The sequence below is a fragment of the Gobio gobio genome (genome assembly GCF_949357685.1).
Source record: "Gobio gobio genome assembly, chromosome: 4".
NCBI classification, from domain to species: Eukaryota; Metazoa; Chordata; class Actinopteri; order Cypriniformes; family Gobionidae; genus Gobio; species Gobio gobio.
Window position 1 is genome coordinate 64,451,811 of NC_137100.1, and position 19,182 is coordinate 64,470,992.

At 40.1% G+C, this 19,182-nt stretch overlaps 1 protein-coding gene across 3 annotated transcripts in view; it reads left to right on the plus strand.

Moving 5' to 3' along the window:
• rgs3a (regulator of G protein signaling 3a) overlaps window positions 1-19,182 on the plus strand; it is a 308,005-nt gene that overhangs the window by 109,278 nt on the left and 179,545 nt on the right. For all 3 annotated transcript variants that reach the window (XM_079815949.1, XM_079815950.1, XM_079815953.1), the window contains one exon: window positions 2,795-2,926. In XM_079815949.1, coding sequence (XP_079672075.1) covers window positions 2,795-2,926 — 132 coding nt within the window. The remainder of the gene's footprint in view (window positions 1-2,794; window positions 2,927-19,182) is intronic.

Genomic DNA, 19,182 nt, shown 5'->3' on the forward strand with positions numbered 1-19,182 from the left:
TTATTCACGTTACGCCCAAACCACACCTATGAATAATGAAGCTACTTCAGACCAACCCATTTTAGATTTGCGCCGGGCGCAAGAGCCATTTATCCCGCCGGGAAAATAGCAACAGCGCCGAGACCCGCCCACAAAGTTACTTGCGCTTCGCGCTTTGACACTTGCGTTTCAGATCGTTAAAATAGGGCCCTCCATCTTCAACTTCAAAATAATCTGACATTGTTGTTTTACCTTTTTTTTGCTAAAGGACGTTTGTGCTGGTATTCGCACGAGCTCTTTGTAAACATGGGGGCAGTACTTCTGCCAACGTCTAGCGTGACCTTTACGACGTGATTGCGTCCTTGATCCTTGGTGTGTCGCAGAGCAGCACAAGATGAGCAATGTTGGTTAAAAAAGTTTTTTAAAAATTTGGAAAATGACAGATGGTTTGGCTAGATTAGACCCTATTCCTCGTCTGGGATCTGCAGAGCCTCTGAAGCCCTTCAAAGCGATTTGAATCCTGGAATGTTTTCCTTAAAAAACTAAATTTCTTTTCGACTGAAGAAAGAAAGACATGAACATCTTGGATGACATGGGGGTGAGTAAATTATCAGGGCATTTTCATTTTGAAGTGAACTAATCCTTTAATTCACTGTTATTGCAGATTGGAAAAACTCAAAAAAGAAAACAGTTTGGTGAATCATTTCTAAATATCAAAATTAATTAAAGGCAAGCATAATTAATATGTGTGCTTTAAATGATTTGCGTCAGCCTGTCCTTCCTGCCAAACCGAAGTACTGCAAGCTGCTTCTGGCCGGCCTTCTGATCATCACGACGATGATCCAGAATGATCTCCAATAAACCAAAGAGGGCCCATGTCTCACCTCTCTTGTGCTGCGTCCCAATTCGCCTACGTATACCATGCCCTATAAATATGTACTCTTTTTGGGAAGAAAAAGTAGATATTTTTGAGTGTGTAGCAGAAGAGTAAACAAGCTTTGGGACATATGACAACTTCATAGGGTACAACGGGACTAAAGGCGCACCAGGATAAAGGCTCCTTTGATTTAAATTTCCTCTTAACCACTAGATGGCACAAAAACTTGCCGCAGCACTTTCCAATTTTGTTTAACAGTGTCTATTTATTTAGCCCGCCTTGTTGGCAGAGGCTATTTACACTAACTCCGCCCACTGATGTCTGATTGGGCAGGACGAAATTAGAGAAGCTGGATTGACAACAGTAGCTGTAGTGTAGCGTAAACGGCCTTTCACACCGGACACGTAATGAAAAAGCGAATATTTTGTGTGCGAATAGTTCACGTCAAAACCATTCACATCAGCCGTGACACGAATTTGCGACGTTTCAGAGCTCCAACATTCCCAAACATTCACGGCGACAGCTGAGAAAACACGGACACTTCCTCATTCAGTGAAGACAAGCTTTTCATTTAATTTAAAAGACCGAAAAGAAGGTTTTGGGAGTGTTCTTAAAGAACAGAGAGTCTGAAGGGAGGATGCTAATCTCGTACAGCAGCTAAAACTTTATCATGGCCGGTTCCGCAGTTACTTTCGAATGTCCATGGGATAATTTGAGGAGCTCAAGAGAGACAGTAGCACCGCATCTGACGAGGCACACACACACTTCAGGAACCAATCGATCCAGAGCTGCTGTGTTTCCAGTTGAGTCACAATGTAAACATTTAAGTGCCACAGTCGTACTGACGGAAACACATTCACTGTCTATAGTCGCAGACACAATTAGGTTTAGAAAAAAAACAACGAGTTTTAACTGAAAAGGTGATGTTATCGTTGTCTGTAGCCTACAGTGGGCAAACATCTGTACACCTGTAACTACAACTACACCTGTAATCTCATGAGAATGTGATACCTGGCAAAGGTTAATGTTGATTGAATAGCTAATGACATCAACTGGACATTTCGTGACCTTTGTTTCCTTGTATGTGATTGGTTTAAGCCTTTTCTGTCGCTGCGAGAGATTAAAAAAAATCGACATTGAAACGGAAAAAATAAACATTGTTTTTCGCCACAGCATATTCACGTTCGGTGTGGAAGTTCTCATTACACAAACAACTCATTACGCGTCCAGTATGAAAAGACCTTTAGGAGTGTGGCAGAAATTTTGAATCCGCCTTTTGCTGAACTCGCTCTACTCCCTTTTCCCTTCACATATCAGATCCGAAAGGCGTTTATTTTCAATAAAAATGAAGAAAATCTTTGAATATTCGAAATAAAGTTTCTAATGTGTGTTTATTAATAAAGTGTTTAGGGTTAGGGGTAGATTTAGGCGGCATCCATTTATTAATTTTAATAAATATGATAATTTACACTGTATGTAATTATTGCATACCTTTTAATGTACAACAACACTGAGGTGCAAATAGCATCTGCTACTATATATAAGTATAAATAGCATCTAACTACTATTTACGCATATTGAAAGAAATGAGTGTATTCATGAGTGTGTGTGTTTGAAGACATCGGTTAGCATTGTTATGACGTGTATAAATCAGTAAAAGTGCACAGTTGGGGTCTTAAGATGAATCATACCCATATCCCTAATCCGTTCTGGCAGTGCTTGAAAAACAGTTAATGAGACAAATAAACAAATCAAGCTTTTCTATTTCTTTCTGCTTCTCTGCACTACACTAGGATTGTTTTTTTCTTCACTTCACCAAACCCCATAAACATTTGCATACTACAATATTCATCTCTCTCTCTCTCTCTCTCTCTCTCTCTCTCTCTCTCTCTCTCTCTCTCTCTCTCTCTCTCTCTCTCTCTGTCTGTGTCTCTGCAGAAATGTGATTGTCTTCTGAGTCTGAAAGCAAATTCCCTGGAACAGAAAGCAAGAGTGTGTCAGTGTTTGAGCGAGAACATCAAAAAACAGCTCCAGCTGCACGGTAGACAGACGTTCTGCCCACCTCAGCAGGTACAGTACATGCTTCACGTTTCTCTGGACATAATCTGGGCTCAACAACAAGGATGTGACAGAGTTTCGAGCCATTTACTGCATCATTGCGATGTTCTCATCTTATATTTGTTGATGATGTACGTGCAGGGGTGCGGGATAATTACCCAAACTCTGCTAATTTGGGATACGTGAGTGAGGGTTATTACCTCTTCAGGCATTTTCACACACTCCACGACTCCAAGATTACTGTCAACGTACTGAAAACGGCAAGAAAATTGCTCTGAAGTGCTGACATCTGTCAAGTCAGATCAAGTGACCTTTATTTATATAGTGCTTTCTACAATACAGATCGTTTCAAAGCAGCTTCATAGTAATGAACATAATCAATGATGCAAATTGTAATGGAGTATGTTGATATGGGAAGAAAGAGGCGAAAGTTTAAAGTAAAAAACGTAAACAAAACAACATATAAAGTCCAGGCCTGGGGCCAGTACCATGATGGTAGTTTAACAAACTCAGGGTTACAGGATTAGTTTTGAGTTGACAAACCAAACCAATCCAATCAGGCTTTGTTGATGGTGATCTTCAACTTTCTCTGTCAACTCATGGTACGTTCACACCAGACGCAAATGAAACGTTTTGCGCAAGTGATATACATGTTAAAGGGTCACTTCAGTGATTTAGCATTAAGCTTTGTATCAGTAGAAACCCGGTAGTATATTCGAATTATGGTACTTTTCTCCTTCATTCATCTTCCTAGCACTGAAGTGCCCCTTTAAGTCAATGCAAAGATGCGAATAGACATTCTGCGGCGCGTTAACCAATCAGGAGCTTGCTCTAGTAGTGACAACAATGAGGTCAAAACCATATGTGGATACCCGGAGATGTACGTACTTTATAGAAACAGGAATAAAAAGGATCTTGCTTGGAAGAAAGTGAGTGAGGAGGTCGGACAGTCTGGTAAGTTGTAAAAAACGCTCTTTACTCAATTTGAGCTGTACATAGGGTGATGTCAGGGTGATCGGGACACTTTTTGCCATTGAGATGACTTGGAAAAAGTGTCCCTATCACCCTGAATTCACCCTATTGAGACTACAAGCTAGTTAAAGCCGGCAAATTGAGCTTATTCGCTGTATTTTAAAACAATCCATGTCAGCCATTTCGCAATTACAAATTTAAACAAAAATATACAGCAAGAAGAAAAGAGCTGTCTATGAAAGAGGACAACTAATAGAAAAACTTTGTTGTGAAGTTAGTTTATATAGTTGATATAGAGAGATTTGAACAATAAAGCTCATATGTAGGTATTTGTATAGCTTTACCTACTGATTCTAAAGCTTATTTACATTACCTTTATTGGCTATATTTATATTAATTATATAATAATTTAACTAGGGCTCTTCTGTCATTTCTGACTCGAATTAAAAAATAAAATAAAAAGTTAAAAATCGTAGCTTCATCGGAATGTTATGAAACTTGGTGACCTTATTGGTACTTGGTATATGAACACACACAAAAATTGGGGACAGGATTTGAAAAGTCTAAGTGGTCGTAAAAAAAATAGTCACACTGTTCAAAATAGTCAAAAATGACCCCCATAGGAAATGAATGGGAAATTTCATGCATTTTTATTAAGTTACAATTAAAATAATGGGTAACAACATGCTTTCCATTTGTTCTCTTTCTAATGCAATGTTCAGGTTTGACTGTATTATAAAGTAAAACTGTCACTTCAAATTACCATTCAAACCAACCAAACAAACAAAAAACTTGACAAAAATAGTCTTTGAGAATCTGTTATTATATATTAAAATCCACAACCTGAAAAAAAAATAGGCAAATATGTGCAAAAACAACTAGAATTCACAAGCCTTTCCACAGAGAGCTGTAAATCTATCTACTGGTTAAAATATGATATTGCATGATAATAATGCTCACTGCTTCCACCAGATGGCACCAATCTGATTTCAAAAAATGTTTTCTACAGGCCTAGTCTCTACTTTAACCTGAAATACAGCATTATAAAAAAAAAAAAAAAAAAAAAAAAAAATATATATATATATATATATATATATATATATATATATATATATATATATATATATATATATATATATATATATATATATATATATATATATATATATATATATATATATATATATATATACACACATTTTCTTTTATATTCAATGGGAAAAATGGATCATAATTATTGCATAAATATTCATTATTATCATAAAAATCTCTCAAAACACAAAAATATTATTGAACAAAAATACATTTAATTGATTTTACTGAAAAATAATTAAATCATTGATTTCAGGGGTCGGGTGACTTTTGATCCGAAGGTCCTGGGTGTGACTGGAAAACGAAGAACCTCAGAGGGTTAACCTACGTGCTTAATACAAATTTATCAACTTAAACTTTACATGTGTAATTGATTATGGGTATAATAATTACATAAATAATGTCTAAATCATGCACAATTATTATAATAAATAGGCTTTGCTAAAAAATTATTTGCTTTAAACCTTTAATTTGGAGCAGAAACTCATGGAGTGACTTTTGTCAGAGGTGTGTCACTTTGCTCACAGCTGATTGGTCCAATTTCATCTCTTATCCAGAACATAACCTGCCCTTGAGCAGGTTAGCCGTGGAGCATAAGTTACTATGGCGATGAACACTGCTAAAATCCAAACCACTTTCATGGTCCCTAAAACCCTGGGTTGGCGCAAACTAAGCTGGCTAGCCACCTAAACCGGCTCCATTATTTATCTCAAGTCAGTTCAGTGTTGGTTCAGTTCAATAAATGTGTAATATTAATCAGTTATGACAAGCGTTCAATTCAACTATAAAGCAGCTCTGCCGAAGCTCATAGTCAGACATCACAGTCTGTGGCACAAGAATTTAGCATGAACAAACTGGGAGATAATCTCGTTCTGGATTGCGTTGCTCATCCAATCATCTATCAGCCACTCTCTTTCCAGATTGTAGGTACAGTATGTCTCAACATAAGCTTGTACAGCATCAACAAGAACCACTTTAATTTCTCTCTGTTTATCAGACAAAGTGATGGTGTTGCTTCAGGATACTTGGATTAAACCACTGGCCCTTTTTGGAGATGTCACATGAACGTGATAAACAGTCACTTTTAAAGAAAACAAATGCATCAGCGAGTGCGTGTTTTGATACTAAATCTGTTTGTAGATACTAGGGGTTGAACGACTTTCACATTTATGTGATGAAAGTCAAGTCGACGTCGACTTCTCGTTGATACCGTCATTAATGGACAAGTAAGCCTGAAGTGAGACTCAAACTCGGGTTGCCTTGTGCACAGATATGGCATATGATATGGCTAGACATGTGCCGGTAAACGGTAATACGATATACCGCAATAATGAACATGCACAATATTGTTATCGTGGGCACTTCAAAATACCGTGAATAATTATTTATTATGAATTATTCAGATTTTTAGAATGAATTTTAAGAATACTTTACCCATCAACCGTTTAAAATGAAAAACACGTCAAAGAGGAACGCGCAATGATGTAAAAATAGACCAAGAGGAACGCGCAATGATGTAAATAGACCGTGCATGAGCCGAGCACATGGCGGAATGAGGAGACGCTGAAGTGCACATTCATTCTTCGACAGCAGAGGGCGCTGACGGAACAGCAGAAATGCAGCCGTTTCCCCAGTAATCACATAACCTAATACATAATACTTAAAGACTTAAGGCTATTCATTTTCAAACTTCCATTTTATATTTTAATCTGGACTAAATTACATGCCCTAGGTATTGTTTGAATATGTTCTGACTGTTGTTCAATCACACACTTTACAAGGCTCCAGTATTTAACATTAGTTCCTTCATTAACAAACTAACAATGAAAAATACTTCTAAAGCATGTATTAATCTTAGTTAAATGTACATTTCAGCATACCTATTGTTCTTTATAATTATTTTGCACTTTAATCTGTTTTAAATATTTGTTTACTTTATAAATTTTTGTGTATTGCTTTATTGTATTTAAATGTTTGGTTCTTTTGTTATAAGAAAGTGATTTAACCTGTTATATTATAGAGACAGAGCATATTTAGGCCACGCCCACACCGGGGGGGAAAACAATCCAACGCTCTCCATTGACTTTGCATTGCGTGAGGCTGCCTCATTGTCATTTCGGACTTATAACAAAAAACAGAACAATGTCTAAAAGCTGATATGTGACAAGGTGTACAGCAAACAAGCTAAAAAACACAGAAATACGTTTTTATAAGCTGTCGACCCAAAAAAACCAGCGTTTAAGAAGATAAAAGTGGATACAGGCAATACGAAGTGAAGCTTCAGCAGGAAGAATGGGTACATTTTGGGATCCTGAAACTCAGTATGCCTCAGTATGTCTATGTGTGCAGTAAATATTTTGTCACTGTTAAGTCAAATATCCAAATGTCCGTTTTATATATTATATTTACAGTGGCTGATTTCGTTCCCCTCTAGTCGCCGTAGTTCTCAGTGTAATATGACCCGTCGCGCGCTGTCTCAATGGCCTGAATACACTTTTTTGTCCTTAAACGCTCGTTTTTTGGGTAAACAGCTTATAAAAACGTCTGGGTTTTTGCTTCTGGGTTTTGTTTAGCTTGTTTGCAGTACACTTTGTCACATATCAGCTTTTATACATTGTTCAGTTTTTTGTTATAAGTCCGAAATGACAAGAAGGCAGCCTCCCGCAATGCAAAGTCAATGGAGACGGATTGATTGTTTTCCCCCCCGGTGGGCGTGGTCTTCAGATTATGACGCGTGTCGCTCTGTCTCTATGACAACACTTTTTTTGCAACTTATTTCAATATCGTGATAATACCGTATACCGTGATAAAAGCTTCAGCAATTAATCGCAACATGAAAATTTGATACCGGCACATGCCTAGATATGGCCCTATTGCTCCGACATAACAGCTTAGTTTAATCAGTTCTTTTGTCTTTGGGTCTCACAGATTTCGTCTTGTTCTAAATGAGATACAGATAAAATATCACAGTAAAGATTATATTTATATGAATGCATTAGTGAGAGAGCGATTGCATGTGAATTAAAGGATTAGATAACTTTAAAATGAAAATTATCCCAGGATTTACTCATCCTCAAGCCATCCTAGGTGTATACGACTTCCTCCTTTCTGATGAACACCGTCAGAGTTATGTTAAAGGGTTAGTTCACCCAAAAATGAAAATTCTGTCATTAATTACTTACCCTCATGTCGTTCGACACCCGTAAGACCTCCGTTCATCTTCGGAACAGAAAGGAAGATATTTTAGTTGAAATCTGATGGCTCTGAAAGGCCTCCATTGGCACAATGTTCTTTACACTCTCAAGACCCTTAAAAGGTACTAAAGACGTCGTTACAAAGTCCATCTCACTACAGTGGTTCTACAATAACTTTATGAATCGGCGAGAATAGTTTTTGTGGGCAAAAAAACCCTAAATAATGACTTACAAAGTGATGACGATTTCAAAACACGGCATCATGAAGCTTCGAAGCGTTATGAATCAGTGAGTCGAATCATGATTCGGATCGCGTGTCAAACTGCTGAAATCTGGCGATCCAAACTGCTGAATCGACTCACTGATTCATAACGCTTCGAAGCTTCATGATGCCGTGTTTTGAAATCGTCATCACTATATAAGTCGTTATTTAGGGTTTTTTTGCGCACAAAAACTATTCTCGCCGATTTATAAAGTTATTTTAGAACCACTGTAGTGAGATGGACTTTGTAACGACGTCTTTAGTGTCTTTTAAGGGTCTTGAGAGTGAACCGTGCTATTGTGCCAATGGAGGCCTTTCAGAGCCATCAGATTTCAACTAAAATATCTTAATTTGTGTTCTGAAGATGAACGGAGGTCTGACGGGTGTCGAACGACATGAGGGTAAGTCATTAATGACAGAATTTAATAAATAATATTAATATTAATAACCCTTTAATAAATATCCTGGCTCTTCCAAGCTTTATAATGGCAGTGAACGGGGCTCACAGGTTTGAAGCACAAAAAATGCATCCATTATTAAAGTAATCCACGGCTCTGGGGTAAATAAAGGCCTTCTGAAGCATTTTTGTAAGAAAAATATCCACATTTAAAATGTTATAAAGTAAAATGTGGAAGGTGGTCTGGAGGAGGCTAGATATTTTACTTAATAAAGTTTTAAATATGGATATTTTTCTTACACAAACCCATCAATTCCCTTCAGAAGGCCTTTATTAACACCCTGGAGCTGTGTGGAGCACTTTTATAATGGGTGGATGCCTTTATTTGAGCTTCAAACTTGTGAGCCCAATTCACTCCCATTATAAAGCTTGGATTGTGTTAATCAGAAAGAAGAATGTCATATACACCTACACTCTAAAAATAATGGTGCTATATGGCACTAAAAGTGGTTCTTGGCTCGTAATCATAGGGGAACAACTTTTGGTGCTATGGTAGCGGTGCTATATACCACCTCAGTCATCCCAAAGAACCGCTGAAGAACCACTGAAGAACTGCTGAAGAACCACTGAAAAACCGCTGAAGGACCACTGAAGAACCACTGAAGAACCGCTGAAGGACCACTGAAGAACCGCTGAAGAACCGCTGAAGAACCACTGAAGAACCGCTGAAGAACCACTGAAGAACCGCTGAAGAACCGCTGAAGAACTGCTGAAGGACCACTGAAGAACCGCTGAAGAACCGCTGAAGGACCGCTGAAGAACCGCTGAAGAACCGCTGAAGAACCACTGAAGAACCACTGAAGAACCACTGAAGGACCACTGAAGAACCACTGAAGAACCGCTGAAGGACCACTGAAGAACCGCTGAAGAACCACTGAAGAACCGCTGAAGAACCACTGAAGAACCGCTGAAGAACCACTGAAGAACCACTGAAGAACCGCTGAAGGACCACTGAAGAACCGCTGAAGAACCGCTGAAGAACCACTGAAGAACCGCTGAAGAACCACTGAAGAACCACTGAAGAACCACTGAAGAACCGCTGAAGAACCACTGAAGAACCACTGAAGAACCGCTGAAGGACCACTGAAGAACCGCTGAAGAACCGCTGAAGAACCACTGAAGAACCGCTGAAGAACCACTGAAGAACCACTGAAGAACCACTGAAGAACCGCTGAAGAACCGCTGAAGGACCGCTGAAGGACCGCTGAAGAACCGCTGAAGAACCACTGAAGAACCGCTGAAGAACCTCTGAAGAACCGCTGAAGAACCACTGAAGAACCACTGAAGAACCACTGAAGGACCGCTGAAGAACCGCTGAAGAACCGCTGAAGAACCGCTGAAGAACCACTGAAGAACCGCTGAAGAACCACTGAAGAACCACTGAAGAACCGCTGAAGAACCGCTGAAGGACCGCTGAAGAACCGCTGAAGAACCGCTGAAGGACCACTGAAGAACCGCTGAAGAACCGCTGAAGAACCACTGAAGAACCGCTGAAGAACCACTGAAGTCGCTATAGAGCCTGGTAGAACTATACTGAAGACGATATAGTTACTATATAATTTGTATCTGATATGAATAAAACATGTAGTCAAATTATAACTGTCTGAAAGAATTTGTATTGCCGCTTCCATAGAAATCAGTGTGTGTTTTTGCTAGTAATTATGTGCATTTAAATGTCTGAAACCTAATATAAACATCATATGGTTGAAAACACTGAATAGTTGTCATATGTGACGAGCGCTGAGTGCGTCTGGCTCTGGCATGGCGCCAGCCAAAGCGCGAAAGCACGTTTGAATTTAAGTGGCACCGAAATCTGCGTTCAGATTCGGTCCTGTACATACCAGTTATATAGGGGGTACCCAACCCTAGTTACCTGAGCATCTTACCTGAGCATTTGAATACGCAAATGAGCTGCCAGGAATGAAGAAATTTATCAGCATGATTGATAATATTTAAAATGTTAAGAATGCGCTGCTTTGTTTACTGTTTGTATATCTGCAGGTCTAGTTTTGGTTCCTCTTTTTGAATGATAAATATAGACTATTGATACCTGCTGATACAGACGGTTATTTCCTTACACCTAATTGGCAGTCGGCTTTAGTCTTTGCGGTGTTTAAATGCAGCTTTTTGGCTTTCGTCGCAGCTAGTTCATTGACTTCAGATTGGTGTGTCACAGCCTTAAAGGGGTAAATGAACCTTCCTGTTGATGCCTGGCAATTTTTTCGGACTTGTGTTCTGTGTTCTATGTTTCAGCCAACAGAACAGAGAAATATATGGTTGGATGTCTGAGACGTCTAGTATAATATTCCACATAGATTGGAACACAGAATTAGCCCAATAGGCTTTCATTCAGGTCTCACACCTGCTATCATTTATTTCCGTGCTCTCCATTCACATGAAAGAGAAGGTGTGTGTTGATCACAGATGCTTTTATCAGCCTTTGAATCAGCTTTCACTCTTTTTCACTAATTTTCTCTTCTCCTCTTTTGCTTTATGCCTCTCTTCACCTTTGTGTTCCATCGTTCTGTCTGTCTGTTTGTTTGTTCCGGTCGTGTCTTTCACTGCAGCTGTGCCGGATCCATTTAAATGTCTGTGTGTGTCTTGGATATGATTTAGGGCCGCAGTTCTCAAATTGACCCAAAATAGGTTGCAGGTTTTGTCAGATAGAGACATAGACAGCAGGGAAAAAACAAAATGCCAAAAGTAAATGATACAATTAAGCTAGCCATATAATCTATAGCATCTAAACTGACCAATTGATCAACTTTTAAAAGGGAGGATAAAAATGTCCAATACTTTTTGCCATTGACGTCACAAGTAGTGTATCCAATCAAACTGCATCCGTTACTGATTATTCACAGTCTTGTGATGTCCTCTCATTCTTGGAAAACTAAGAACAAACCTAGACAATAACAAAACTTGTGTGCAACAATAAGGAACATGGTTTGAAGCACAATTAGAGTAGTTAAAACACTTCATCTCGGCTGGAGGGACAGGCTCTATTGCGTCCTTCACTAGGAGGGCCGCAACCTCCGCAACTGAGGGACAGGCTGCCTTATTGCCTTCCTGCGGGGGGCTGGATGGGGCGAGCGGGTGGTGTAGAAGCCAGAGGCACCCTCTGCGACAAGCAGACTGTGGGCCAGCCCGTGGCAGCCTGGTGGTATCACGCCGGGGCAGGGTGTGATTGATGCCCTCCGTCTGCTTTTGGACGGCTGAGAACTGCTGGGCAAAGTCCTTTACAGTGAGAAAGTCCTTGCAAGAGAAAACGGACTTTGTCGGCATCCTGCATCTCTGCAATGAGCCAGAGATGGCATTCACCAAGACCACCAAGGACCACCAAGGTGGACATCGTCTGGCCGAGGGCCAGCGCTGTAACTTTCATCACCTGGAGGGCAAGGCCAGTCGCCGTACGCAGTTCCTGAAGAGGGCACCTTGCAAGAGAAAGCCGACTTTGTTGGCATCCTGCATCTCTGCAATGAGCCAGAGATGGCATTCCTGGACCACCAAGGTGGACATCGTCTGGCCGAGGGTCAGCGCTGTAACTTTCATCGCCTGGAGGGTGAGGCCAGTTGCTGTGTGCAGTTCCTGCATCAACCCTGGCTCAGAACTACCCTAGTGCATTTTTTTTGAGTGCTTTGGCCTGATGGACTTGCAGGATGGCCATCTCATGCAGGGCAGAGGTGGCCTGTCCATAAGTCTTAGCAGCCAAGGCTGCCGTCACCTTACAGGCCTTGGACGGTTCTGTCAGCACAAGTGCATTTACATTTACATTTACACATTTGGCAGACGCTTTTATCCAAAGCGACTTACAGTGGCCTTATTACAGGGACAATCCCCCTGGAGCAACATGGAGTAAAGTGCCTTGTTGAAGGACACACTGGTGGTGACCACTGGGATCGAACCAGCAACCTTCTGCGTATCAGTTCCATGGTTTAACCCACTGGACCACCATCACGCTTTTATCCAAAGCGACTTAACAAATGAGTGCAATAGAAGCAACCTGGACAGTCAAGGGCAACAATATGCAAGTGCTGTAACAAGTCTCAATTAATCTAGATCAGAACACATAGGACTTTATTATTTAATTATTTAATTTTTATTTTTAATTATTAAATAGACAAACAGAAAATGAATAGGGTAATAAGTGCTATTCTTGATTGGTCAGGTGCTGCTGGAAAAGATGTGTTTTTAGATGTTTCTTGAAAATGGCTACAGACTCGGCCGCTCGAATTGAGATAGGCAGGTCATTCCACCAGGTGGGAATGGTACAGGAAAAGGTCCATGAGAGTGATTTCATGCCTCTTTGGGATGGCACCACAAGGTGTTGTTCATTTACAGAACGTAAGCTCCTGGAAGGTGTGTAAGTCTGAACAAGCGAGTTTAGGTATAATGGTGCAGAGCCAGTGGTTGCTTAGTTGGCGAGCACCAGTGCCTTGAATTTGATGTGAGCGGCTATTGGTAGCCAGTGCAGACTGATGAAGAGAGGCGAGATGTGTGCTCTCTTCGGCTCGTTAAAGACCACCCTCGCCGCTGCATTCTGGATCAGTTGCAAGGGTTTGATAGTACATGCCGGAAGTGCATGTTGTATAGCGCAAATCTGCAGGACCGGGTTGTTGCAGTAATGTGGTCAGTGAATTTTAGCTGATCATCAATCACAACTCCAAGGTTCCTGGCTGTCCTGGACAGAGTTATGGTTGATGATCCTAGCTGAATGGAGAGATTGTGGTGAAGTGCTGGGTTGGCTGAGACCACAAGCAGTTCTGTCTTTGCAAGGTTGAGTTTCAGGGGATGTTCCTTCATCCAGGCAGAAATGTCTGTTAGGCAGGCAGCGATACGAACACCAACTGTAGGATCATCTGGTTGAAATGAGAAGTGTCGTCCAGTGATAGGAAAAGCAATGTTTCTGAATGACAGATCCTAGTGATGACATGTAGATGGAGAAGAGAAGTGGTCCAAGCACTGAGCCCTGGGGAACTCCAGTATCTAGATGATGTGACTTAGACACTTCACCTCTCCATGTGCACCGCAATTGCACACTCCACCTGGGGAATCTCCACGTACCTGGTGGCCCCACCATTGAGGGTAGTAAGAATGGAGGAGGCTGTGAAGTGGCTTTGGGCAGTAAAAGGTGCCTTCCACGACTTTCGCACCACCTCGTGCACTACCGGGAAGAAAGGCACTGGGGTGGGACACGACTGTGAACCGTGCACCGCACCCAGGAACCAATCATCTAATGCGAGCGCTCAGGACAAGGTGGTGGGTTCTCGAGTCTGATACCCGCGGCGGACCAGGCAAGCATGGCCGTCAACTCTGAATCTGAGGGGGGATGCTCAATTTCATCTTCCTATCCAGAGCGTCGAATAACACGCTGGGTCCCACACAAGAAGGACCAGCACCATCATCCGGCAGCTTGGTGGCAAACGAGGAGCGGGAGGTCAGTGGGGTCTGGCCCGGCGGCAATGCTCCCACTGTAAACCCAGTGGTTTCCCCGACTGTTAACCAGATTCACAGATCTGCCTTGAGCATAGGCAGCAGGCTGGGTTACAGCAGAGGCGACTCTTGCCTTCATGAAGAAGGAGATTCATGACCGCAGTGCTATGATGAGGTCCGGAAACTACCGCATCCAGAAACACTCGGACGGAAAGGTATCTTTTGCACTGAAGCGCCCAAGGAGGAAACTTAACGGTGCACTGGCTCGAAGGCGAAACACCGTTGAAAACGGCTTTGAATGCACTCCCAAGTGAGCCCCAATTTGTCATAATGTCGAACGTGACTGACAAATAGGGAAACAAAAATGACAAAAACACTATAAAATACTATAATAGTATAGCCTGGATGCCAGCCGAACTTAGCCCCGCCCACAACATTTGAGCTCGGGCAGTTCGGTCTGGACTTGATCCGTAGAGAAATAATTATGCCCGAACAGAAACCGTTCAGACCAATGAAATTGTCAGGGCGGGCTTTAGACGATGATGTACAGATGATCAACAGTGCCGTAATCATCCACGTCATCAAAGGCGCTTGGGTTGAATTTGTTCTAATCCTAAACGGAGAACTTGTTCGTATATGCATTTACCTTTACTATTTCTCTCAGAAATGATGATCGTGTTGGTAAGTACTCTGTGTATCCTTAAATAATTTTTTTACAACACCGGCAAAGATTGTTAATACTCATCTTTTTCTTCTAATGTTACTTATTCCAGCGTGAGTTTTCACAACAAAACCCGCCCAATTGCTACTCAAAACTAGCCAAAAATAGCTTTCCGGGGGGGTTCTCCGGAAAAAATGGCATTTGGGGGGTAAAATATGTGTTATTTTGGCAAGGTTACCTGCTAAAATTCGCATTCCTGGGTCTGTATATCACCTTAATTGGGTTCACTTCAACCCGTGGACATGGAAAACAACCCGCGGACTTGGCAACACAGGTCAGTTGAGTTCTGTTGACATTTGACAACTAACATTATGCGTCGCTCCGTTGCTCTGATTGGTTGTAGGTCTATCCAATTGAGTTCTTTCCTGGTTCGGTTGAAACACGCCCCATAATCACAGCCCAACAGAGCAGTATCAGACTCATATTCTGACTAGAATTGATAATAGTAATAATAGTAATAATACAATGCAGCTTATTTTTCTGTATTTTTTGGAAAGTACGGTAATACATTCTGGGTTCCTGGAAAACCTGTGAACATTTAAAACTATTATAAAACGTAAGTCGTGTGATATTGAAATTGCTCAATAGTTGTAGCCTGTACAATGATTTGTACATATTTGTGGGATTAAATAAACTTGTGTAGCCAGTATTGAGTAACGTTGTGTCAGGTATACTTCTGTGAGTCCGTTTGACACTGATGCTCTTGCACGATATAAGAGGAAATGATGAGGCCTCATGAATCATACAGGCACAGAGAGCAGCGTGAAACACACACAGACGCGCTCTGACACCGACACAAGAGCAGCTGGATCAACGGCCATGTGGCGACTCACGGGAAATGTCATCTAACTGTCATTTCCTTCCATACATGTTTCATTTCATTGTGCTATGTAATGATGCCATTGCTGTCAGTGTCCAACCTACAGTACAAACTCAGTGTTCTCTGTCTGCTCTCAATGATCAGAGGCCCTATTACTCTTTTATTTTATTCTTTTTCCCCCTTGGTCTTGCAGACAGAAATGTTAAGAAAGAAATGCTGCACTGAAAATGCTTTCAACTGACACTGTATACTTTTGGAATTGAGTAGTAAATGTTGCAACTAATTAATTAGTTTTTAGAATTTATAATTTCATTGTTTCAGACATGCAACAGGTAATGAGATGAGTAATTTAGTAGGGAAAAAGGGGAAGAAAAGGCATGAAAGAGGAGAGTAAGAAGATGAAATACTAACAGTGCCCCTTGGTAAATATGAGCAAAGGCGGCTGTGAAAATAAATCTGCATGGTTTATCCTTTTGATCTTTCATAAAAAAATAAATCACCAAGTTCTAACCTTTCATTGAAGTTGAAAGTGGGGGGAAACTCACATTATGAAATAATGTTTTTCTCTAGTTAACATTGGCCACAGTTATTGGCATCCATTTTTTGCAACGTCCTTTTGCCAAGATAAGTTCTGAGTCTTCTTCTAGAATGCCTGATGAGTTTGGAGATCAGAGACCATTCCTCCATACAGAATCTCTCCAGATCCTTCAGATTCACTTTATATGGTGAGTATTTGTTATTTGGCTGCCTCCAAGGCAAGTATATCACATGATGGGCAATGATGTCCTGAACCTAATTTAACACAGCGGTTCCCTGTCCTTTCCATGCATGCCTCTTTGACCTCTCTGATGAATTCAAGCAATGCCACAGTCTCTGCAGACAGCTCTAGAGAAAACACTGCAAAATAACAGAAATGCATGTTGACTTTTGGGTCAAAATTTCTATCCATCCAAGTATTACATGCATGGGAACAATAATGTTTTTTTGAACATTCAAGCATGAAAACCTATTCTAGTAGAGCCCAAAATAAAATCAAGACTTTGTAAAGCGCATGACATGGCCTCTTTAATGTTTAACGTGTGTGTTTGTGTTTAATGAAGCTCAATAGTCTCTCGCCGAACAGCAGCATGAGGTCATGAGTAATTCATAAACATGCTGTAGTCTTTTCGAAGTGTGATGTCCGACGTTTGACATGAGGGGTTTTATGTCCAGGGATTATAGAAACATTGTTTTCTGCAGTCGTTGCTCTGTGACACTCCTGGAAGAGGCTAAAAATAACGCCTGACCGCTTGATGGTTCTTACGTCATACTGGACACTCAGGGACTATCTTTACCTCTCACTGAAGCACGTGACACTGACCCACACACACACACACACACACACACACACACACACACACACACACACACACACACACACACACACACACACACACACACACACACACACACACACACACACACACACACACACACACACCTACTGTCTATCATTAGTGTGTGCATGATAAGAGCAGCTTGTGAGGAGATATAAATAACTGTTTATGTTATCATCAGATATTAAAAAATTACATTTATTAGAAGTATTGGTATCATTTGTGGTATAAAGAAAAATATAGCATTAAACAAATATCGGTAAAATTTTATAATAAGTATAATGCTTTGTTATGCTTTATTAACAACTTTTAACCTATTGAACCTATACATAGTTCTTACATTCTCACATAAAATCATTATTTCTATGGAAAGTCCCGGTGTGTGTGTGTGTGTGTGTGTGTGTGTGTGTGTGTGTGTGTGTGTGTGTGTGTGTGTGTGTGTGTGTGTGTGTGTGTGTGTGTGTGTTTAATGTAGTTGTAAACATTTTAAGGAACACTGAATATGAAGGCAATTCATGTCTAATAAATGTTGGTTTAAAGCACATAATTAATGACATTTTCCCATTTCTAATCTAAAAACAAAATAACAATTATTTTACTACTGGTTTAAAATACTGTACATCATTTATATGGTTAATAAGCAGTAGAGGAACTAGACTTGTATACATGGGGTGGCCGAGGCTACTTTAGGGGGTCCATAGACCGTGAATATCATGTGTAATACGTATTTGTTTTCATTGTTTTGACCAATGTTACATTAAATGTGACAATAAATAAGCAATCACAATAGTAGATACCAGTGAAATTTCACAATTCTCAATTCCAACTGATATTCCACAGCAAAAACTACAAGCCTAATAATGGAAATGTAAAACATTATTGAATACAAGTGAACAGTTGGCAACAAAGTAAGAACAGTGCAAAGAATGAAGTGCTTGAAGTTTCAGGTCACAGTGATTCCGGTACAGAAATTGAATAATCAATCGTAATAACATTGCATAATCTTCACTGTATAAATTAAATGTAGATTAATGCATGTTAAAACCAAGCTGCAACCTCCCACAGTTTCTCTTGAAGCCAATACGGAAGTGACTTAAACTGCAATTCATCAACTGGCCACTAGAGACAGGCTCCAAAATCTCATTGAGCTCATGTTAAAATGCCCAACTTTACAGGGTACAAGGTTTACTCATGGTACGGCTCAAAGTTCCCTGATTATTACGCAGGAATGAGAGTATAGTTCCTAGCCATATCGGCCTAGAAAATCACAACTTTTCATTTTCCGTCAGTCTTAGTACACGATGTAACTACAGAAGAGTCAAGTTTTAAATAGGAAAAATATCGAAACTCTTTGGTCATTTTTGAGCGAGATGCTAACGGTCTAATCAGATTCAATGATCTATGCTAAGCTATGCTAAAAGTGCTACCGCCAGACCCGGAGATCGGCCGAAATGGATTCGAAAACGGTAAAACTCACCTGTTTAACTCTAGGGGAGTTGGAAAATTAGCATATTTTCAAAAATAGTGGCGTGTTCATTTAATAAATTGTTAACAAAACCTAAAAAACGTTATGAGCTAATTAAACAATAATAATTTGGTTAGTTACAGTGACAATGAATGAAAAACTTTATTTTTGTATTCAGCCTATTGATATATTAACAATGTAGAGACTACAATATATAAACTATGATTAAACTAATAGTTTGCAAATGATTTGTAAGTACTTTATTGTTGTATACTTATTATAAAGTCTTTCCCAAATATTATTTAAAATAATTCTTTAATGTTGAATCTACATTATTTTAGGGATTCTGCATGTAAATATTTATGATTACACATTTTAAAGATGTGATTAATCACAGAAACCTGTGCAACTCATTTTTAATTAATGTCAATTTTACATGCAAGTATTCAAAAGTTTAAACACCCCTTGCAGAATCTACA